This window comes from Dermacentor albipictus, chromosome 7 (genome assembly GCF_038994185.2).
Source record: "Dermacentor albipictus isolate Rhodes 1998 colony chromosome 7, USDA_Dalb.pri_finalv2, whole genome shotgun sequence".
NCBI classification, from domain to species: domain Eukaryota; kingdom Metazoa; phylum Arthropoda; class Arachnida; order Ixodida; family Ixodidae; genus Dermacentor; species Dermacentor albipictus.
In genome coordinates, this window is record NC_091827.1 from 16407817 (window position 1) to 16432004 (window position 24188).

At 47.1% G+C, this 24188-nt stretch overlaps 2 protein-coding genes across 6 annotated transcripts; one reads left to right on the top strand and one right to left on the bottom strand.

The window, feature by feature from the left end:
• Positions 1 to 36: 36 nt before the first annotated feature.
• LOC135914400 (gem-associated protein 6-like) lies at positions 37 to 7236 on the top strand. 2 transcript variants are annotated; one of them, XM_065447236.2, is made up of 3 exons: positions 37 to 492; positions 1023 to 1462; positions 5626 to 7236. In XM_065447236.2, exons 1-2 carry the CDS (start codon positions 329 to 331, stop codon positions 1423 to 1425), a joined length of 567 nt encoding a protein of 188 aa, XP_065303308.2. In that variant the 5' UTR covers positions 37 to 328; the 3' UTR covers positions 1426 to 1462; positions 5626 to 7236. The 2 variants fall into 2 exon arrangements, with proteins under 2 accessions (XP_065303308.2, XP_065303307.2); XM_065447235.2 differs by lacking the exon at positions 5626 to 7236 and having other exon boundaries at positions 38 to 492; positions 1023 to 2288.
• On the bottom strand, positions 6299 to 24110 carry LOC135914397 (steryl-sulfatase-like). 4 transcript variants are annotated; one of them, XM_065447224.2, is made up of 8 exons: positions 23967 to 24110; positions 22973 to 23166; positions 20869 to 20972; positions 20034 to 20156; positions 18683 to 19242; positions 17356 to 17488; positions 16108 to 16392; positions 6299 to 8826 (listed from the first exon to the last, which is right to left on the bottom strand). In XM_065447224.2, exons 2-8 carry the CDS (start codon positions 23155 to 23157, stop codon positions 8483 to 8485), a joined length of 1734 nt encoding a protein of 577 aa, XP_065303296.2. In that variant the 5' UTR covers positions 23158 to 23166; positions 23967 to 24110; the 3' UTR covers positions 6299 to 8482. The 4 variants fall into 4 exon arrangements, with proteins under 4 accessions (XP_065303296.2, XP_065303298.2, XP_065303294.2 ...); XM_065447226.2 differs by lacking the exon at positions 23967 to 24110 and adding an exon at positions 23700 to 23881; XM_065447222.2 differs by lacking the exon at positions 23967 to 24110 and adding an exon at positions 23662 to 23881.
• Positions 24111 to 24188: the final 78 nt, after the last annotated feature.

Here is a 24188-nt window from a genome sequence, read left to right on the forward strand (position 1 = left end):
CAAATGTCAAGCCAAGCCAGCGAGAGAGACAAGCAAAGCCACTGCCTGGTAGAGCTCGCGCGCTTATATCGCGTTTATTCTGTGGCTCGTATTTGACCATGTGTCTCGTGGTGCTTAGCGCTTGATCGTGGCTTTTAAAAGTTTGAGGAGCTTGTGCTAGCGCGTGCTTAAACGCCTTGAGTGAACAGCAACGGTCTCTTACGGCACCTACAATGTTCCCGCCAACATGCAGCGCACGTCCACACTAGAAAACAGAGTCTGTGAAAAACTTCTCGGACTGTCTGTGCCCTTGATCGTGTGTATTTAGTTAACTGAAAGTAGTGACGCTATGGAACGTGAGGCCAAAGTTGGTTCGGAACAAATGCAGGACACTTTGCCCAGTGATGATCCTTTGTTGCTTCTGTCATATGTACACAAGCTCGTTCGTGTTGAAACTACGGATGGCAATGTTCTGGCAGGTTACGTCAAGACAGTCGACCCCATCTCGGAAAGGTAGGCATGAGGTTAACAGTTATAGCGAAGTTATGATAGCTATCAGGAAGTGCCTTCGCCGATCGCGAGTAGCCTAGCTGTTGTTGCGGTGATCTTTCCGAAATTACACTAAAACGCAAACCGTCTTGTTTTTCATCCTTGTTCAGCAGGTTCATGCAACGTGGAAACAGAAATGTACTCGCACACGTCAGTGCTTGTTTTAGCACCTTTGTTACGTGTTCTGAGCTTGTACATTTCGCCGCTGAACGGGAAAAGCAGACATTGTTAAGCAGTTTCATGGTAGAATGCATTGTAGTCGACATTACTGCAAAAGTCGTTTAGCCCTAGTAGCTTTTCAGATTTGAGGTAGTTGTGATAGCTACTTGAGTGGTCAGGTTTCGAGGCCTAAAGCGAAATGCGAGGAATGTAACGGATATGGGAATGTTATTTGTAATATGTTTGGTTCGCCCGATCTGTACCCTTCCTTGTCCTGTGTTACCGTCTTAATGTTTGGATTGGTTCAGCCTGCTTTTTTTTTTCTTCCTACGCAGTATTGTCATGGTCCTGTTTGAGGATGAAAAACCGAAGGTGCTTCACGTCGTCATGGGACACGCTGTCAAGTCGGTTGCTGTTGTCACAGATGCAAGTCCTGCGGAGAAGGAGCAGCTCGAGAATCTCTTCATGCCGGCAAGGCAAGCGCTCAGCGCCGAACAGTTGCGAGAGAGGAAAGAGAAGGTTCGGTCGTGGATGTGCGTCAACCGCATTCCGGTGGCCGAGTCTGCCCAGGAGCCTGGTACTCTCATAATTGCGGACTCAGTCCGGCTGTTACCTCCATACGGACCGGAGGACTTCCAGTGCACGAATTCTCTAGTGCTTGGCAAGATTCGAGGAATGGTGTCGCTGATGCCCGCAGACATTGAGTCATGGACAAGCCCTTACGAACCAATGAAGTAGTGGAGAATTCCACTGTGGTGATGATGCGACTGGCTAGGTAAATTCTCAAGTACTCTCTGGTCGACTTGTGTAATTGCTGGATCGCAGACAAAGCCTGCATGAACTCCATAACCTTGCGTGCTGAATCGCATCAAACGAGTGCGACAAATCTGTCTTGGGCAACTTGCCTTTCTGTGTGTTGTTACCAGGGTTTGAGTTGAAATGAATAATCAAAACTGTTACATTTTTTCGAAGGTCCATCATTAAAAACGCAAATGAATGTGACGTGCCTGAATGAAACTGCAAGTTTCATTTTGGCAGTTAGGTACATTTGTGCTTTCAGGATCACTTCGAAATGACTTTGCCTTAAATAATCTAATGTGAATTAAAATAAAAAAGACTACAAAAAAGAACAACTGTTATTCTCCTCAAAGCAGCAGCTTGTGATTGCAGCGCATACTTACTTCTTTTTAAATGAACTCGCAGAAGCTTCAAATATTGAAGGGAAAAAATACAAGGTTTACCCAAGTACAAAGCTTGCTTTCAATGATGTGCTTGACAGTAGCACAAAATGCCTCTGTATCGACTTCTGTTAAAACTTAGGACGTCGCACTGTCTACATTCACCTCACCAACATCCTTGCTTTTGTTGTCATCATTCCCTTGATACCAGAAACATGTACAGTTCGCATAAAGAGTTGGTGGGATGATTCGTTGTGTCACAGTCCCAAATGCCCATTCTGGATGATTGGCCATGAATGGGGCAGCTTAAGTATAGAAAGTATAAGGAAATCATAGAAGCTGTTAAATCTCATGTGCTATTTCATTACAAGGTCTGTGTGCTTTAGAGATACCTGAAAACCAACATTACATATACAGATTTTATTTGTGATTTGTTGTCTTATTGCTCAGGACTGAGTTGCATGCGCTAGCGTTACTTTGGCAGTTGAAATTAAACCATACAACCTGGCCTGACAAGTAAGAAATGTTAGGCAATGTTGTGTGCACAGTCTTGCATATGGTATAGGATGGAGTAAACAGTCGTAGATGTGCATTAGCCAATCAAGAACAAGAAAATGTTAACAATGACTCTAGTTGCCTTTGTTTGTGGGGGTGGTGAACTGGAAAGACATGGCTTCCTCAACCATTCTCCTATCTGGCCTTTCACTTTTTACTGCTGGCTTCATTTGAATTGTCACATTAATGGTGTTCTATATTATAAGCTGTAGAGCTTGGGGTCAGTAAATCGTAGTGTGTCTGCAGAAGTTTTCAGAGTATAATGAAAAGGGAATGAAGGAAAATTAAATGAGGAGGACAAAATAGGCTTGTTTTAGCAGAAATAAGAAGGCAGTGCTGCATGGAATCCAAAAGAATGTCCTGAATGACAGAGCAAACATTGCTGTCACTGCACCTTGGGATAACAGAACAAGAATAGTTATAATCAACTTCAAAAGATGACAGAGCAGGATTTCAAAGGTTCTTCAACCTTTGAAGGTCAGAGGACGTGAAATTCGACCAAATCCAGTTAGCTCACAGATCTTTTCTAGCGCCACCAACATTTGCACGGTGCTGGAGACACGCACTCTTATAGGCCCATAGTGGTTGCGTATACTTCTCATGAGCCATATGCTTTATGCTGTACATTGCCTTCGGTCCTCTTCAACATTAACATCAAAGGGACTACGTAAAGTATTAATTTTCGAAGTGACTACGTAAAATATTAATTTGGACATGAAGTCGGGAGCACTCGGGGACCGTGCAAAAGCGTTTTGATTGTATCCTTACCGTCAGCTTTCAAGAAAATTCACAATAAATGACGTACTCTAAATTGAAACGTACTGATAATAATAATAATAAAGGAAGCAAATTTAACTGAGCAATCACTTCGAATCAATAATATATTCTTGAATGGCAGTGTTTCAGCGCACTTCTAACATTGCCACCTTACCTAACCTTTCTTTCCCTTCTTCCGCACATGGTTGATTGATTCCACCATGGGCCGGAATCAAATATGCAACATTGTGCATTTGTGGGGCTTAAAAGCCAACTGAAACACATTTCACTTTGGCTAAATTGGTCATAAATGAGTACTATGTTCTTGAATTCTTTTTCTGTTATTGAAGAAATGGTAAAGCTGCAGTGCTGGTAACAGTCTAATTTTCTTATTAGCAGCCTTTAAATAGCACCTGAGCAGACAACCCATGCAAGTAGTGGTCAGCGTCATATCCACTGACCACTATGTTGACCACACTGCATGTTGATGATGATGAAAATCTTTATTGCCTTCTTATTAAAAAAAGAGGGTTCATGTGATTGGTACTCCTAGTCCGGGACTCCGTTTTCAAAGGCTGCTGCCCATGCTCTCAATGACCTCTTGTTGACTCTCAAGGTCGGAGCTGGCTCCCACCTCTCAATTACTGGCTGATTTGTGGTACCTAGCGTCTGATTATTTTGGCAGGCCCATACCATGTGGTAAAGGTATGCCTTCTCCCCACAAAACCTACATTCCTTGTTGAAAGATCCTGGATCTACTTGTAATTTGCACGGGTTGTTATAAGACGATGTCTCTAATTTTCAAGTTGTATTTCTTGCGACTTGTTCAGACCCTTTGCTGGGGGGTGGGAGATATACGCTTGTTGCTCCAGTCTGTGATGCTGAAGGAATGAGTGATTGAGTAAAAGCTTTATTGAATGTAAATAAAATAAGGCACGATGGTTGGGGCCCCTATTCCAGGGCCACACTGGCATGAGCGGCTCACTGGGCTTGGTCCAGAAGAGCCAACTGGCTCTCCCGACCCTCGTCCGCAAGCCATGCCTCCCACTGCCTATTCCTCATTAGTGGATGTTGGTGTAATATGGGACTGTCTACGTGCGGAGGCCTCCTGGGGCACTCCCATGTGATGTGTTTTAGTGTGTGCGCCTGTGCACCACGGGCACTTCTCAGTGAACCTCGTGGGGTGTATTCTGTGTAGGTGGTGCAGGTTGGGGTGTGTATTCGTCTGAGTACAACGCCAGTCCCTCTCCTATTGGCTGTTTAAATCGGAGTGAGGATGTCCAAAACGCCTTCGCTCCTGCCTTTGCTGTAGGAGGATGTCAGGAGAATTCAGTGGAAGGTCGTCGCAAGGCCATGCTGTTGCTCAGACGTTTAATCCTCGAGCAATTCAGTCTGCCCTCGCGTTTCCTGCCAGTCCCTTGTATGCCGGACACCATAGGATAGTGTGGTGCCCTTCTAGTCGATTGCCTAAAATTTTGAGTATTGATTGGGGTGACATTCTATTTAGATGCTGAAGGAGGCCCTTGTATGTTGTTAGCAGGTTCGTGTATACAGGGTTGCCGGAGTGGTAGTGGAAATCCGAGGGGACAAAAGCTCAGGCAGCATTGTGTGCACACTCATTCCCCGCTATACACTAATGCACTGGTACCCAGACCAGATGTTTGACGTCGGCTTGTGCCTCCGAGGTTTCGAGAATCTTAACCGCTAATGGCGTGATACCCTTAATGTAATTCCTGAACGCGGTTTGGGAGTCCATTAGGATGAATTGTGAGGTGCGATGGGCCACCGCTAGAGTGATAGCTACCTCCTCTGCTATCGTAGGGTTATTGCTTTTGTTGGTTGCCTCACACATTAACATTATATTCTCCTCTGTGACTGCCACTATGGCAATACCATCGTTAGGACCCGGAGCATCTACATAGAGTGTGCCCTCTCGATTGAAGAGGTCTCTCTGGATTGCTTTTTCTCTAGATTTTCTTCCTTCCTCATGGTAGCATGGGTGCATGTTTTTGAGCAGGGGCGTTGCTTCGAACTGCCCCCACCACGCTTTTGGGATGTTGACGTGTAACATGTTACCTCCAAGATTTTTCAGCGTGTGGCGGGCGGCACCAAATCTTACACGTCATGCGTGACTATCATCAAGCAGCAGTGGCACTGCTTTTTTTTCATACAGGTTTTTGATAAGAGACATCTACTTTTGAGTTTTTCGTAATGCACCCACTCATAATATAAGCATAAAATTTGACAAGGAGGCTTCTTGTGCGGGCCTAGATTTTGCTGCAGTTGGCCTTCATTACCCAGATGCAACATTAGGACTATGAGGCACATCGTAGTGGAGGGCTGCTAGTTAACATTGACCACCCACCTTGCACCGAAGTTAATTAACCAACTAATTAACCTAAGTTAACCAAATGAAACCTAAATACAGAAGCTTTTTCTTTCATTTCAGCTCTATCGAAATGTGACCCCCATGGCCAGAAATTAATCCGGCAACCTTGTGCTCAGCAGAACGTCATAGATGTTGAGTCACTGTGGCAAGTCTTCACCGGATGATAATGTCCCAGCGAAGAGGGTGCACCTGCTGGAGGAAAGTTTAGCGCTGGGGCCAACTCGGACATCTCTCTGTTCAAACATGCAGGAGTACAAGGTTTTTCTGGCTAATTAAGCAACCACTGAGAATAGTCATACAAGGATCTACAGAGCTTCTAAGGGTGCTGCTGCTACAGACATTTGGGCTAGTCGGTATATGGTAGTACACTGGCAACCGCTGCGAACAGCTACAAGGATTTATAACCACTCTAAAGGTACCCATGCTACGGACATTTTGGATAGTCGGTGTATAGTACTGGCAACCTCTGAGAACAGTGATAATCTAAAACACTACTACGGGCATTAATGCTACAGACATTTGGGCTAGTTAGTTGTACTATAGTATTAATTGTTACTGAAAAAAGACAAAACAAGGAAAGAACAAATTTGCAAATGTCCTTCCCTATTTTGTTCCGTACTTTTCCTAGCGCTGCACCACCCTTCAGTAATTCTACTGTCCCACTTGGAAAGCGCATGCTTTACCACTTGTAGGATACTTATACCATATATTAAAACAGACACTCCTGGGCACATGCAGTAAAATAAATGTTTATTATAAAATCACAAAATAATGTGTAACCAAACATAACATTTGCAGCAACCAGACAGTGTGAAAATAAAGGATACCCACGGAGTGAGGTCGTACCTACAACAAGTGTTTTGTGAGCAGTTATGTGAGAAAGGCAGATGGTCCCTGTAACTACAGTCATTCCGGACTAGAGTATCGAGCCAGAAACATACTTCTTTTTTTCTAACTGGAATGGGCAAAAGAAACAATACTGGTGGAACAACACTGTGTGTGTGTGTGTTTGTGTATGTCACATTAATCGTTTGCACTGTGGTTGTGTACAGACTAGGTAAGCAGCTGCTCCTTGATGCGCTGGTTGGTTTGTATTCATAGGAAAGTATTAACGAGCATGAAATGAAGACAATGACAAGGTTAGAAATTCGCTCTCTCTCAATCACAGTTGGCTCCTTCACACAGCCTGTGCAAAGGTGCCCATTGATTCAGAAATTTCCATGACGATCACGCTCAGTGGCAATCAAATGTGCCCATGTGACAACAGTATTAAAAACAGGCAGGATAAAAACAACCACACAGTTTTGCGCTTTCAGAAAGGCGCAATTGCATCTATTCTCAGCGTATTTCTATTTTGTCAAAAGCGCAAACATGTGAAAGTTGCGCCGCCTTTGCCTGACACTTGTGCGCATGTATGAGTTGCGAGAGAGAAATCTGGGGACTGCGGCTAGGGGGATGCGCTTTGCTCCATTCTTCCCTAGCTGATGGCAATGCACACTACGCCAGAACTGGCATTTGCGTCCAGGTGAGATCACGGCGGCCAACACAGATTCTGCAATGGCAAAGCATACAATACAACACACCCATACTAGCAATGTACCATTATTCATTGGTCTGCGATCACTAGAGGCACACTCAAACACATACTTCGCGCCGGATCGTTTCACTCCCTTTAGCAGGAACCCTCCAAGTCAGGCCTGGTGGTGAAGCATAGGTCACAGACTACTACTGCAGAAGTAAAATGGGGAAATGATATAACGATACATATAAAACAAAGAAAAAGAATCAAAAACATAGAGTACGCAATTCGAATGTCAGACCTCCCAATCGTGAGTGCAGTGCTGTGACTACTAGGCCACGAAACTACGAGTGGAGCGTATTCTAGAGTATTTATCTGTGGTCGCGTAGTGCAGCTTCGCCAGGGATAAACCGGGCACATCCTCCTCTGCGGTACCTAGACACAGTCCCCAGGTGTTTCTGGTAACTCACACATGCGCACAAGGGTCAGGAAAGCATGGCCCATATCTCGCATGTCTGGGCCCTTGACAACACGGAAATGCGCCTATTCTCTACCATGTAATGCTTAAACTGTCTTGCACTCTGTGCGGTTTCCACTTTAAGTTATAAATAGATAAAACAATATACAGCCCTGAATACAGCTTACGTATTGCGTGGTGTGAAACAGGCATCCTAACTCAACATTGAAAATATGTTGGAAATACATTCCATGCCATTGCTGCTTAAAACCACGTAGTGGTTACCTATGCAAATAACATTGTCGCATACAGCTGCAACACCCTCTGCAGCTGTCACTTTGTGTTCAGCTTGAGAGGCATTGATATCACAGAGAGCCTCACAGGATTGATACAACATTGTTTAGTAAGAGAGATTCCTATGCTCAAATACCTTGGTGCAGCAATATTCTGGAAAGCCACAAATCAAAACGTGTTTTGATAGCTATCGAGGATGTTCCTCGCATCAGCAATTTTATGTTAATGCAGAGTTTAGCAACATATGATTGTGCTACATTTCATGTATGTGGTGCCTCTTCGACACCATTCAAATACCACAAAAACAGGTATAACAACAACCAAAAAGCGCTAACAACAAAGCTTCACTTTCAACAATTATCTATACCAGAAACAAGATACGAGGATAAGATTTGCACCTCAAAATAAGTGCACTTGCTCTGCGTAAATTTCCCAGCACTTTTTGCCACCACAGCCGCCAGTCATCCAGGAACAGTGGTAGAAAGTGCTTCGAAGCTCTTGCGTCGGTGCATAAATACAGACATGAGAGCAGTCATAAAATTCTAAAAATATGTCCCCCTCCTGTAGGGCACTGATGTCACCCACACGCTTGGAGTCTACACTACACGAATTTGTACAGGTCACCTACGCGTTGCCGTGAGCTCAGCTCATAAGGAAGCTGTGAGTGTGAAGTTCTCTCGGCAGGAGCAGAACGGATAGCTGCAGCACGGCTGCAACCACGGACGCCACACTGAGTTGAGAAAGTCAAACTGCTGCGGTACGCCCTGCATTGACGCCTTGTGCTTCGCCACCGCTGCCCTGGCAGCCTCCACCACCCGCGGAACGCGTGGATCGTCGCCTTCACCAAGCGACCGTGACTCGGACGGGTCGGAGTTCAGGTGATAGACAAGCGGTGGGTCATGCCGCAGCACATAATGTCCATAGCAGTGGCAGACGTACGTGCAGAGGGTGGGGTCAGGGCTCATGAAGTGCACCTTCCACACTCCAGAACCTGCATCAGTCAGTCACACGTGTGAAGTAGTAAACATGGGTCATTTTACTTGCAAACAAAGTGCTTCAAAGCTTTCGCATCAGTGCATAAATGCAGATCAAGACAGCAAGTTGGGCAAGTTGGGCCAGTTGGTTAGGATTCATTGTAAGGTTCGTAAGAGCACAACACAAGACACAGACAAAAGGGGAAAAAAGGAAGGAATAAAACAACCCGGCGCTGACTCTCAACAAATTTTTTTTTTTTTCAGTTGAGAGTCAAATATCATTTGGAAGTCAGTGCCATGTCATCGCTTTATTTCTTCCTTTTGTCCACCTCTTGTGTTGTGCTGTAACAAACCTTACAATTAATTATAAATGCATACATGAGAGCAGTCATGAAATTTCAAAACATATTGAAGCGAAATAGGTTTGCACGTGTTGACACTGGACCCTTTTAAGGCGAGAACGACGAAGTTCGTGGTTGCGCGCGGGCTCTCCGAGGACCAGCCATCGCTAAAGGCAGACGTTTTGTCCCAGTCTGTCGGTGCTAAACTGTTTTAGTTGCCATAGCTGGGTGACATTTCTGGTGGAGGTGCTGGGTACGGTCGATGTTAAGATCTCCGGAGCATACCCCAGACCTAAGCCCGGCGAGTAGTTCAACCGAGCTTACCCCTGTGCACGTACGTGCCAGCTGACGCCTCCAGGGACTCCAGCCACAGCACGGTCTGCTACCTGAACGAACTAAAATGACGACCCAACCACCTCCCGCCACTCCTGCAGCATCGCACGTTGTCGTCAATCACATCCGGACGCCGAATCTGTTCCACAGAAGTGCTTCCGAGGACGCCGATGACTGGCTTGACCATTTTGACCGGGTTGCCAACCTCAACGACTGGAACCACGAGCGTAAGCTACGTTACGTGTACTTCGCTCTTGAAGATTCCGCGAAAATATGGTTTGAGAACCACGAGGCGACACTGACGTCATGGGAAGAATTTCGTAGGCAGTTCCTCAATGCCTTCGCCAGGGCGGACAGGAAGGAGAGAGCGGAGTTAGCGTTGGAGGCAAGAATTCAAGGCCCCAATGAGCGAGTGACTGCGTACGTAGAAGACATGAATCGGCTGTTCAGACGTGCGGACCCTTTGATGACTGAAACAAAGAAGGTGCGCCATCTCATGCGCGGCGTCAAAGAGGAAATCTTTGCTGGCCTAATTCGAAATCCGCCGACGACACTTGCAGAGTTCCATGACGAAGCCACTACTATGGAAAAGGCCCTTCAACAGCGGGCCAGGCAAAACAACCGCGACGCCGTGATTTCAAGGGAGCTCTCTGCCGTTACCCTCGGTAACGACGTTGGCGCCTTGCGAGAACTCATCAGGGCTGTCGTCAAGGAGGAACTGCAGAAGATGCAGACGACCACGGCCCCTGTGGGACAACTTTCCATTGCGGAAATGGTGTGCGCCGAGGTCCGACAGGCCGTCCATGTTCCTGGACAGTACGAGGCACCACAGCAGGTACCGCACGCCGAAATGAGTTACGCTGAAGCAGTACGCCGTCCGCCACCCTCAAGTGCATGCAGCATGGTACACCCCACTCAACAAATGGACGTAAGCTTCAGGCCGCCTCGCAACCCACCACACATCGCCGAAGCAAGGACTAGAAAGAGCGACGTCTGGCGCACCCCAGACTACAAACCTCTTTGTTTTCATTGTGGCGAAGCCGGGCACATCTACAGAATGTGTCCTTATCGTCATGTGGGGCTTCGTGGATTCTCGCCGAATGCACCACGTCCACGACCTGGTGAGCGGCCGCCGGATATAGAGAGTTTCGTCGCAAATCGTCGCAATGTTGATCAGCGATGGCCGGAGCCCCGTTCGTCGTCTCCTGCTCGTTACAGGTCTCCATCACCAAGCCAATCCTTTACTCGCGGCGCTCTGAGACGCCGCTCGCCTAGCCCGGCGGGTCGGGAAAACTGAGTTCAGCGACCTCCGGAGGTGAGGCCGCTGACGACGACCGTACGCAATATCCTCCACTACGACGACAACGACGAAAACAGAACGACGCAGACGTACAGACGGAGTCGAACACCTTACGAGAGGTAGTAACGTCGAACATTCCTGTCACCATAGACGACGAAGAAATAACGGCGTTAATCGACACTGGAGCGGACACCTCAGTTATGAGCATGGACCTTGCCTGCAAGCTGAAGAAAGTTTCTACCGAGTGGACAGGGTCGCAGATTCGAACTGCAGGAGGACATCTGCTAACCCCGGTAGGAAGATGCACAGCCCGAGTGAGCATTCGTGGGTTTACGTACCTCGGAGATTTCGTTATCCTCCCAAGCTGCTCGAGGGACCTAATTCTGGGAATGGACTTTCTGCAGGCTAATGGAGCTGTGATCAACTTACAAAAGTCGCGGGTAACGTTTTCGACGGCGCAGGCCTTAGCAGGGAGCAGCACTGACGACACGTATGTCAACGCCTTGAGGATTGTTGACGAGAACATCACGGTGCCGCCAAGGAGCAGCGTATTGACCCTCGTCACCTGCGACGCATTCGACGGCTATGAGGGTATTGCCGAGGCAAATATCCAGCTGCTGCTTGAAAAACACATCTGCATCGCCCGCGGCCTTGTTCGAATACAGCATAAGCGCTCGCAAGTGTTGTTGACAAACTTCAGCCATGAGTATCAGCACGTCCCTCAAGGTACAGCTGTGGCATTCCTGAACGAAATTGCTGACTTCTCCGATATCGGCACATTACAAGTGACTTCACTGGACGCAACAGCTCACGCCAGCCTGAATACCCGCGTCCACATTAATGCTGACTTAACAGATGTCCAGAAGGATCAGCTGCTGGGCCTACTGACAGAATTCTCCGGCTGTTTTTCCACGGAATCCAAAGTCCAGCGCACTTCCGTTACGCAACACCGGATAGTTACAGAGGAGTCGGCGCGGCCTGTTCGTCAGCATCCGTATCGTGTGTCACCTATGGAGCGGGAGGCGATTAAGCGTCAAGTTCAAGAAATGCTAAATGATGACGTCATCCAGCCGTCGACAAGTCCGTGGGCATCACCTGTCGTACTAGTAAAAAAGAAAGACAACACACTCCGCTTCTGCGTTGACTACAGACGGCTTAACCGAGTCACCAAACGCGACGTTTATCCCCTGCCACGGATCGATGACGCTTTGGACCGTCTGCGTCATGCTCAGTTCTTCACTTCGTTAGACCTAAAGTCAGGCTACTGGCAAATCGAAGTGGACGAGCGTGACCGTGAAAAAACCGCCTTCGTGACTCCCGATGGGCTGTACGAATTTAAAGTGCTGCCTTTCGGTCTCTGTTCCGCCCCTGCTACGTTCCAACGAATGATGGACACTGTACTCGTTGGACTAAAGTGGCAGACGTGTCTAGTGTACCTAGACGACGTTATTGTGTTTTCCAGCACGTTCGATGAACATCTCGCCCGGCTACGAAGTGTTCTTACCGCAATACGCAAGGCCAACCTCACCATCAAGCCTGAAAAATGTTACTTTGGCTTCCAGGAACTCAAGTTTCTAGGCCACGTGGTCAGCGCCCAAGGAGTACGACCAGACCCAGAAAAACTCGCTGCCGTTGCCGAGTTTCCTCGTCCTAAAGACAAAAAGTCTGTTCAGCGGTTCCTGGGCCTCTGCGCTTACTACCGTCGTTTCGTTGAAGGCTTCTCAAGGATTGCTGAACCGATCACGAGACTGACGCGACAAGATGTGCCCTTTGCGTGGACGGAAGAACAAGAGCAGGCCTTCACCGAATTGCGTAAACGCCTTCAATCCGCTCCAGTGCTGGCGCATTTTGATGCCACCGCGGCAACTGAAATACACACCGACGCCAGCAACGTAGGACTCGGGGCCATTCTGGTTCAATGGCAAGATGGCGCAGAACGTGTAATTGCGTACGCCAGTCGTAGTCTGACAAAAGCAGAAGCTAATTATTCAACGACCGAAAAAGAATGCTTAGCAGTCGTGTGGGCCATCAGCAAGTTCCGACCCTACTTATACGGCCGGCCATTTCGAGCAATCAGTGACCACCACTCGCTCTGCTGGCTTGCCAATCTACGAGACCCGTCAGGTCGCCTCGCTCGTTGGAGCCTCCGCCTCCAGGAATACGACATAACTGTTGTCTACAGATCCGGCCATAAGCATAGCGACGCTGACTGCTTGTCACGTTCTCCTATTCCCTTGACATCCTCCGACTTGGAGCTAGATTTGCCGTTTCTTGGTGTCGTCGACGTGGTGCGCATGGCTGACTATCAACGTGCAGACTCTGAGCTGCTTCCAGTCATCCGATATCTCGAGGGAGCTGACGTTGTTGTCCCACGCCCACTTTCACGAGGATTGACGTCGTACTGCCTGCGAAACGATGTCCTGTACAAGAAAAATTTCGAGAACAGCCAGGAAACGTTCCTTCTCGTCGTTCCGACGACACTGCGCGAGGAAGTTTTACAGGCGTGTCACGACGATCCCTGTGCCGGCCACTTGGGCTTCGCGAGGACATTAGCGCGCATACGGCAAAAATACTATTGGCCACACCTATTTTCATCGGTTCAGCGCTATGTGCGAACATGCCGTGACTGTCAGAGGCGTAAAGTTCCACCCGTCAAGCCTGCCGGCCTCCTCCAGCCTTTGGATCCGCCTCCGGCGCCGTTCCAGCAAGTCGGAATGGACCTTCTTGGGCCGTTCCCCACGTCCTCCTTGCAAAATAAGTGGATAATCGTGGCAACTGACTATTTAACTCGCTATGCGGAGACAAAAGCTGTGCCGCGGGGAACTGCTGCTGAAGTCGCCAGCTTCTTCGTCCACAACATCGTGCTTCGCCACGGTGCACCCGCTGTACTCATTACTGACCGCGGTGCAGCGTTTACAGCGGAGTTATTGCAACAAGTCGTCACACTGACGCACACCGACCACCGAAAGACCACAGCCTATCATCCCCAAACTAACGGCTTAACAGAGCGCCTAAACAGAACATTAGCCGACATGCTCTCCATGTACATTGATGTGGAACACAAAACATGGGATGAAATTTTGCCATACGCCACGTTTGCTTACAATACCGCTGTGCAAGAGACCACCGAGTTTACACCATTCGAGCTTGTTTACGGACGTCGCGTTACAACCCCCTTAGACGCCATGCTGCCGGTAGACCAAGGAACCACAAGGAATGACAACACTGAAGATTTCGTCGAGAAAGCCGAGGAAGCTCGCCAGCTTGCTCGGAATCGCATCCGCACCCAGCAGAATGCCGACGCCTGCCGTTACAACCGGACCCGACGGAATGTCCAGTACTTACCAGGCGACCGCGTGTGGGTGTGGATGCCTATCCGGCACCGCGGGCTCTCAGAGAAATTGTTGCGCCGCTACTTCGGCCCCTACGAAGTCGTACGCCGCCTCAGTGATGTGAACTACGAGGTGGTGCCTCGAACCTCTGATCCTGGTTCGAACCGACGCCGTCCACGTGCTGAAGTCGTCCACGTAGTACGGATGAAGCCGTACTACGCACGCCAGGGCTAAGCAACCCTCACAAACCGCTTCAGCATTGTGTACATTCCTCTATGTGTTTTTTTTTGTCTTTTCATGTTGACACTCTTGCCCATAGTGCGCGCCCGCTGCCCTTGAAGCGACCGGGCCGGTCGCTTTTGAGAGGGGAGCAATGAAGCGAAATAGGTTTGCACGTGTTGACACCGGACCCTTAAGGCGAGAACGACGAAGTTCGTGGTTGCGCGCGGGCTCTCCGAGGACCAGCCATCGCTAAAGGCAGACGTTTTGTCCCAGTCTGTCGGTGCTAAACTGTTTTAGTTGCCATAGCTGGGTGACAATATTAAAATCTGCTCCCCCCCCCCCCTCCTTTGGGGCACTGATGTCACCCATGCACTTGGAGTCTACACTACACAAATTTGCACAGGTCACCTATGTGTTGTGAGCTCGGCTCATAAGGAAGCTGCAAGGGTGAAGTTCTCTCGGCAGGAGTAGAATGGAAAGCTGCAGCGTGGCTGCAACCATGGATGCCAGACCGAGTTGAGAAAGTCAAACTGCTGCGATACGCCCTGCATTGACACCTTGTGCTTCGCTACCGCTGCCTTGGCAGCCTCTACCAACCGTGGAACGCGAGGATCATCGCGTTCACCAAGCAACCGTGACTCGGATGAGTTTGCCCTGGTTTGTGTCATGTGTGTAATTGCTCAAATAAATGCAGAAAAACACAAAAAGGCATCGAACAAAATTGCGGAGGCAACAGTCATCATATGTGAAGTGCCTACTAGATGACACCACAACATCTCGCCCCAGAAAACACAGGGCTTTCACCAAGGGTTGCTGTAGCTACGCCTTGCCTGTGCAAGTTCGTCAATGCCAGCAATTGATGAGTAACAGGACATATGTCAGCAGCACCATGTTGCAAGAGAAACCTGAACTTGACATTGCGAGTCCTTTCTCTCAGCTCTATGTGGACTGCCTTTAGTTTTTTTGCTTGAGAAACATTTGTTCCAGTGAGTATGTCCCACAGCAATCTGTTATGCACATTGTTTCTGCCTCTGTCATACTTTGGCCTGGTTCAATGCTTCAAGTGTGGTAACTCCGCACTTTTTTTGTGCTTTGTAATGCTGTATTCGTCAAATGGTCCCTGGACCTTGTCGGACATATTTGTTTGCCTACAGTCCTGTGGCTCCTGGACATTTCAGTGCCCAAATGAAATCCAAAGTGAGAAGGGGGCCTTTAAGAAGAACCACATTCATAAACAACCCAGTATAAAAAAAAGAAAATTATAAGGAGCCACTTAGGCAGGAAACATCGATGCCACCATTATTAAGTGGCACTTATCAGAACCATAGAAAATGGAATGCTAATAAGTGTTAACTGGAACATTAATGTCTTTTTACCATTTTGAGGATGTATTTCTCAAAACTGGTGCTAAGCACAGGATTCCTGTTAAATTTATTATTACTACTTCATTGCTATTTGCATCAGATCTGTAATAGGCATGTGCTTTTAAGTTATTTATTACAAATTTAGTAATAAGTGAAACATTGTTATTTGCTCAAGTCACCCAGCAATTTTTCTCGCAAGTAGCGCCCACCTCTTTCAAATAATTTAGCTGGTATGACATAGTTGCGATATTTACAAGGGGAGCTCTTTAATAAGTCTATTTCCATTGAAAGTGGTAACCTGGTATGCTTTTTCTTTTGATCATACTGATGAGCTGCTGTTCGTGACTTGAAACTTTCTGCCATGCGAGCTCCCTGTGGTTAACTGCCAGAAACCACATGGACTCACCATCCCGAGGCATGTAGCGGACAGCGTGGATATGAATGCCGCAGTAGTGGAAAAGGAACTCGTGCGAGTGAGCTGCGGACTCATTGCGGAGCAACGGGAGTATGTTGCTGCCATCTATGATGCGATCCCGAGGAGGCTCTGCCCCAGCCAGTGCCAGCAGCGTGGGCAGCATGTCGAGCTGGCTTGTTGACACCTCAATCTTGTGGCCACGGGGAATGCGTTCCGGCCAGGAAACCACTGTGGGCACGCGTATTCCCCCTTCCCACCCTCCCATGGTCTTCCCACCTGCATTGCAAAGAAGGAAACGTGTTTGAAAGAAAAAGTTGCCAGTCACCTGGGCACATCTTCACATGACTTCACTTACATAAGTGTCACCTACAATAGGCATTCACTATGGTGATAGTCTCGTCAGCAAGCCAACAGCAGATGCTCAAATTCCACCCAATGATCAAAAGTTCTCTTGTGTAAAAATGAAGAAACACTCTTTTGTAAGAGAAGTTTTGTGAATAGAGACCTTGATTGTGAAATGGGAACTCTGCTCTACTCAGTAGCCAGACTTGAACTTCCTCTCTGCAAGTTACACTTGTGATGCCTCTTGCCTAAGCCTCTTGTACGTCATATGTGCCTCTGGGATGCCTAGTCATGCAAAATTTCATTTTCAGTAGCAGGTTACACTGTTTAGTGGAGTCTACTGTGGGTCATATATGCATGCACAAAATTTTACTTGTGCCTTAGAGTTTCTACTGCTTTATGAAGCCTTTTGTCTGAAGCCTATTCTGTGCCCTCCAAGAGTGTAGCCCCGATAAGTTTTACCTGGAATAGCAATTTATACTTACCGTTTGCCCTGATTTGTGAGCTGAAAAAAGCAAACTAAAAACTAAAGCTGGGTGTGAGCTCAAACTTACTCTTAACAGGCCGTGAATGCAGGTACATAGAGGAAATGGCAACAATACCCTAGTTTCCTGCTTGTAACTTGAACGTATAACACAGGCAAATATGATGATTTCTCCCAGCCTTTACAAAAGACAAGATGATATCAGAGCTCCCGAATCGGTCATCGCCACTTTTACTGCTGCTCTGTCAAAGCACTGTATGGCTTCATGGCAATGCCTTGCACACTTCCCTGAAGCTGCACCCGAGGGCAAAACTCGAGTTTAAACTGCACGTACACTTTGCACATATTTCTTGAATTTTTGGTAAGCTTTGGGGATGTGAACATGAGGTATGATTTTAATGGTGGACTGGTACCTCTGAAGATGCCATTGTGGCCACCTTCCCTCTCGCCATTTACTCCAACCTCTTGGATGTGGCCGCCATTGTCAGAAGTGAAGTAGACAAAAGTGTTGTTTGCCTGGCCCGTCTCCTGCAACAGTTCTGTAACCTGCGCGAAACGGGGCAACGGATATCATTTCAGAATGACACTAGCAACAGCTCAAATGTTGTTCCAGCAATAGACAAGTGCTGGAACACAGTACGGTTCCAACACTTCTCCCTTTTGCCCCTCTGATACACAAGTCGGCTGCACCAACATCGGAGGGGTGGAAGAGAGAAGGGTGCAGGAGGACCGCAATGTGTAGGGCAATGCGACGAAGGTATGCCATGTCGAGTGCATGGAACAAAGGTGGATGTGGGGCATGCTGGTGAATACAACAGCTCACTTTTTTTTGTTCTGTTTAAGGATTTCGCATTCTTCTTTTCAGCACACATACCCAGTAGCCAGGTTTAATTGCTATAACCAATAACACGGCATGGGAGCGTTGTAGTAAGCGGTTCACTTTACCATAGAACACATGTAAAAGTCAAAGGTGCATCGGCTACTCATTGTTATAATCAAATGTATTGTTAAAACTGGTTAAATCATTTTCTAGCTGACTGAACTGCCATGCTGGCAGTTCCCATAGACACTAGCACCAGATGTTAAAGCAATGCTTTCATTGCCTCTTCCCTAGGGCTTGGCCTACCTCGTCCTTTTCTCACCGGATATATGCTGGGTATGTGCTGTCTTGCCTAGTAGGCAACTTGGGTCACTGTGTATGGTGCCACTGGCTATGTGCTCACCTTTGGCCGATCCTTCAGAAGGGATGCGCCACTGTGACAAAAGGGGTGTGAAGCCTTAAATGTGTTAACTGTCATTTTTCTCTGTGCTTACAGCTGTCATCAATATTCTCTCTCAGCAAACATCAAGTTTCGCCTCTGTCCTCGTGACGCAGACAGCTACAGGCAACAAGGCTATGCTTGTGTCATCCATTAGTGCTGCTACACCTCGCTAACTCAAACAAGCTTTGCGTCATAAGTAGGTTTTAACTTTTTTTATTAAAAAAAAATAAACTATGGGGCTTTATGTGCCAAAACCAAGATGTGGAAATTTGGGTCACTTGGGGCTCTTCTGAGTACACGGGTGTCTGAGTACTCGGAGTACACGGGTGTCTTCGCATTTTGCGCCCATCGAACCTTTATTGTGTTTATAAACAGTCATGCCAAAACAATGGTACCCATTTCAATACAGGGTTACTATTCTTTCAATGATAATTTATTGTAGGCGATCGTCACCCATGACAGCGAAAGGTGGCCTCACCTTGCCAATGGCCCAGTCCAGCTCCTCAACGTTGTCACCGTAGCGGCCGTGTGCGCTCTTGCCGGCAAAGAACGGGTGCGAGAACAGTGCCGTGTGCACGTGGACGAAGGAGAGGAAGAGTAGGAAGGGCTTCCCTTCTGCGACTGCGGAGCGCACGAACTGCTGGGACTCGGCGACAAGTCTCTGCGTCATGCCCGGCAGCCGAATGGGCTGCTCAACTATGTCGAAATTCCGCATAACCACGCCGTTGAGTGTTGGGATGTTCTTGATGAAGAACATAAGTGCGGCGGGGTCGAGGAAAAAGAGGGTGAACACAAATGATGCAAGGACTGGTCTTCCGCTACGGAGGAGCAGGTAGGAGAAAGCGGCACTGAGCGCCATAGCGGTGTAGCAGAAGCGGAAGAGGTTGGGAACATATGTAGTGACCACACTGCCGCTATTGGTGCCGAAGTCCTTGAGGTTCGTCAGGGGTAGTCCGTAGAAGTAGTCGAAACCGTGATGCAGCGGGTGGTGGCAGGGGTCCTTCTTGGACGTGCAGTACAAGCCCAGGTGCCACTTGCCTGCGGCATTAGTTAACAGCATTAGGTGTCAAATCAAAATGAAATTATGGAATTTAATGTATTTAGAGATGCCGTAGTGGAAAGTTGTGCATTCATTCTGACCATCTGGGGTTTTTCAATATGCACCTAAATCTAAATACACAAGCGTTCTTGTATTCCTTCCCATTGGAATCTGGCTTTGGCAGCCAGGATTCAAACCCACGACATCTTGGTCAGCAGCAGAACACCACAGCCACTGAGCCAACATAGCGGGTAACACCACTAAAAATCATCTAAGAAATTTACGGTTATGAAGAAACTTCAGCTCAGGAGCACAAAAACAAGCCAATTGCTTTTGACGCTTTCTTAGGCTCCATTCCCCCCACTTTACTGTTTGTATGTTTCTGGCTGTTTATGGGAGGAGATTTGCAACTTGTTGCAATTATGATGTAATAATTGTTGAATGTGATCAATTTGCACATCACCAAGGTGTTTGAAGCCAGCTTGACAAAGCCTATGCAAATTCACATCATTATCATCATCAAAAACATAATCGGCCTATTTACATCCACTGCACGGCGTAGGCATCTTTCAGTGATCTGCGATTACCCCTGTCTTGCTAAGTACACAAGTTGTGCCTGCAAATTTCCTAGCTTCATCACACCACTTAATTCTCTGCCTTCTTCGACTGCGCTTCCCTGCAATTGGCACCCATTCTGTAACTGTAATAGACCACTGTGCTCTTTCAACATGCCTAGCACTGATTCATTTGCCACTCAGAAGTAAGACACTTGTAGAAAGAAGGTTCTCACCTATGTATCCTGTGATGTAACCTTGCTGTTGAAGAACCTTGGCAAACGTAGTCTCATTTGCAGGTAGCCCACCACTTGCTGCGACTATTATGAACACCTTGTTCTTAAAGTAGCTTTCCATGCCTGGAACCCAAAGGTAATAAATTAAGAGACCTACATTTACCAGTGGCCAGTGGCCATAGGAGTAGGAAATAGAGGGAAATGTGAAGTGATGCTCAATGCACATGATTTAACACAACAATGGCTGATCGTGTGCCTCCCATATGTAGTACCTTGTAATGCATATGTTCATGCCACCGCTGCTGAACGCTGGCCATCTCTGACCAGCAAGACAACCTTGCACAGAGTCATTATAAGTTTCAACTGTCCTTGAGGCATTCAGGGAACCACAATCATCTTTTACCGCTCAGTAACTGTAGATACTATGATGGGCAACTTAGGCATAAACGGCAAGGTACAAAATAGAATGTTTCTTGTTGTAGAACCACTACATGTTGCATTGCCAACAACTGCGTAGGGCCTAAACTATGTTTATGTGTCGAAGTTGCGCTGACGTCATGAAAAAGTGGTGAAACCAGAAACAAAACAAATCACTATAATTAGCTGTACCTTCTTGGTTCAGACAAATGTCGGAAGGTAACAGTACAGAGTAGGTGCTCGTTTCAACCACGTCTGTCTCGCTTTTTAGCAGTTTGGGCTTCCTACCTGTGTCACATTTCAACTGGTTCCTTCGCTAGCATAAGCGTCACAAAGCAAGCTATGTGTAAGTGCACTTTGCACCTTGGGATAGAGGCTGGTTGGACTGCCAAACAACCTTTCTGAAACAGGCACTTGCCTGAGCGCACAGGGTACCTGCCCGTGAGCAGCGCTGCTCTGCTTGGAGTACAAACGGCTGCGGCTGCCGTGTGCTGAGTCAGCACGGCTCCATTTTGCGCCAGCCTGCAGCAAACGAAGACAAGGCAGAAAGTATGAACTTACTAGAGTGCGGATGTTTTACGTCACAATAACGCCTACGAATTCGAACATTTGTAAAATCAAATGGACACCATACAGAGGAGAAGGGGAAAAGCCTGTTGAGGGCACAAAGGAATACATACAAACTTTTTTAACAATTATTCACCTTTAGACATGGCACACAAGAAGATGCATATTGCTGACTGACTCTTTTTTGTGGTACTCCTGTGCCATGCTCTCTAAAAAATTTTGTGACAATATCTTTGTTTGCCAAGTGACAAGGGGTAGCCAGTGCCACCTAAAGGCGTCAACTTCTATTACATAATGTCAATAAAACATTAAAAAACATGACACAGCAGAGATCAACAACCAACACATTGTTTTCTGATCACAGTGGCCTTTTCAATGACTTTGCCACTGCGCGTCTTGCAAGAGGGTGTTGGTATGGACTAGTTGGTATGGAATCTTGTAGTGGAAAAGAGTGCAAGAAAGAAGGACTGGAAAAAAAATTTAATTCTGGGATCTTGCAAGCTAAAACCACGATATGATTATGAAGCACACCGCCAGTGGGGGACTCCGGAACAATTTCAAACATCTGGGGTCCTTTAATGTGTACCCAGTGCACGGTACATGGGCATTCTTGCAGTTCGCTCCCAATGAAATGCTGCCACCATGGCCAGGAATTGATAAAAAGCAAGGACTGAGATACAGACAATACAAGATCTGCGTGTTGTGTGTCTCTCGTGCTGTTTTCCACAACAAAATGCCGATTTTGTTTGCTACAAGAAACTTGTCTAAATAAGCTTGCTCGAAAAGTACTCCTGCTGCATCCATTCACCATCAGAAGTTATCTAATGGAAAGTTCGGAGACTTACAAGCGGAACTTTCCGGCAAACAAATTTATTTTTCACAAATGGTGAGGCAGCATTCATAAAATGAGCCGAAATTCGTAAGCCTTACTAAAAATTTGGGAAAGTTGGTAGGTATGTAATAACACCTGCCATACGAGTAAGTAATGATTATTCAAGTATATGCTGCTTCCGCTGACCTAATCAAAATGTACCGCTTCTTAATGCTTTTGCAATTAGTTCTTCAGAATGATGTAAGGTAGAGAAATGTTCATGAACGAGAAAATTGTCATCCACCAAAATGTAGCATGAAGCTACAAAAGAAACTCGTGTGGTTTTCTCAGAAATGAAGCTTCGCAGTTGAAGAAAAATTCGTCCTGATTTGGGATTCGAACCCAGGACCAATGCTTTTCCGGGACAGTGGCTCTACCATCTGAGCCAACCAGAAGGCTAGCACACTGCAGCGTGGGAGTGAATTAATCAACAAATCAAAGCACAGGGACACCGAATCAATTCTGCGGAATTACGCAAGCTGGAAATGGTTCATGAAAGGGAACATTGTCATCCACTCCAATGCAGCATGAAGCTACAAAGCACTTTACACTATTAACACTATACGCGAGATCTTTTTAACACTATATATTCGCAAGATCCTCAGAGTGCCAAAATAAAATGGTGTGAAATTGTGCTTGTACGTCTGATTGGTTCACCTCACCAGTCCATCTGCTGCGCAAGCAAAATGGAGATGAGTTCGTGGGTCTGTAAGCAATGAAAAAGGCAAGACGAAGAATTGCTGTAAAACAAAGTGCAGGGCTTAATGTCCCAAAGCTGCATATAGTGAGTTGTGACGAATGCACAAACACTTGTAAGCCACCTGTTATCTAATACTATAGCCACATTAGTATCAAGAACGTTGTATGCAAAATGGTTCCATCAGATTCTGCAAGATGCATGATGACCGCGGCTGACTTTGAAGATGGCTTTATCGGTGTTTAACTACCTTTAATATTTCAAAAATGCTGCATACCATAGGTTACTGACTTTTTTTTATTTTTATTTTTTGTGAGGTATCATTACTTCAGGTATTGAAACAGTCTTGATGGATAAGTGACACTAGCCATTTGCAGTCATAGATACCTGTCTATGTTCGGCGTGGATATAGTGTTGTTGCCGAAGCAGCCCACGTCACCGTAACCGAGGTCGTCGGCGAGAAGCACTACGATGTTTGGTCGCCGGGGCGTCGCGCACACGTTGACCGCGAGTAACAGCAGCAGCAGCAGCAGCAGCAGGGTAGCAGGACATCGCCGCAGAAACGGCCCCATGGCTCACGTCTACGAATCACCAAACGTCAGATGAAAGTTATGTGAAATACACGCGCACAGATCTCGAACACTTGTGTCCTGTCAATGCGCGCGACACCGGCCGATCTCGCGCGAGCATGGCATATCTATTTAAGGCGCATGCAGTATCCACTAAAATCGCTTTAAAACATCGGAGCAAGAACAAACAAAAGCAACTGAAAACACGCGCTCCATTTAGGCCAGCAAGACAATCGTATAGCATAAGTTTCCACTGCACACATCTGTTTGGTTTCGCATATGACAGCTGTTTGATGCACGGGCGCGCGAGCACAGCAGCAGGTGCACGCACTGCACCGCCGTTTGACCCCAGTTTGCGAATAATCATTTAATATCCCGTTGGCCTGAAGCAATGAAACGGCGAAATGCAGGTGCTGCTCATCGAGCACGGGCACATCCGCGAGCTATTGAAGTGCGTGATACACAGATATACGAGCAAAATACACGCGTCGTGACATGAATTCCCACCTTGGTACTCTCCGCCGCCTCAACCTTTCATATCGCACCTGATAATCGCGGGACCATCAAGTTTTTTAACAGACTGTCTGAAACCTATGCGCCTATACTTCGTGTTATCTCCGCATCATCCTTCCAATGCGAAGGCATTTGTTGACACAGCGGTGCTGGGCAGCCTTTGGAGAGCTTGCCACTCCCACCAAGTGCAGACAACTATTTTCATCGTACTGATTGTACTGCGATCGCTCTCTTATCGCTCATGACAAGTATCGCAAGAGGCAACGAGTGACCAATCACACTGCTACACTTTTACGCACCTGAGAGCAACCAGCGCTAGCGCATGCTAGCGCTTTTCGATTTTTTAGTTGCTTTTAGCGCCATGGATTGACCGGTGGCTGGCATCAAATCGCACGTCAGAGTTTTCTGTGGTCAGGGTATCAGCGGCCACATAATCAGCAGAATGAAGATTTTCTTAATATAATCATTAGCTATACAGTATATATTAGTTCATAGCGCCGCTATGCGTGTTTCTATTTCTA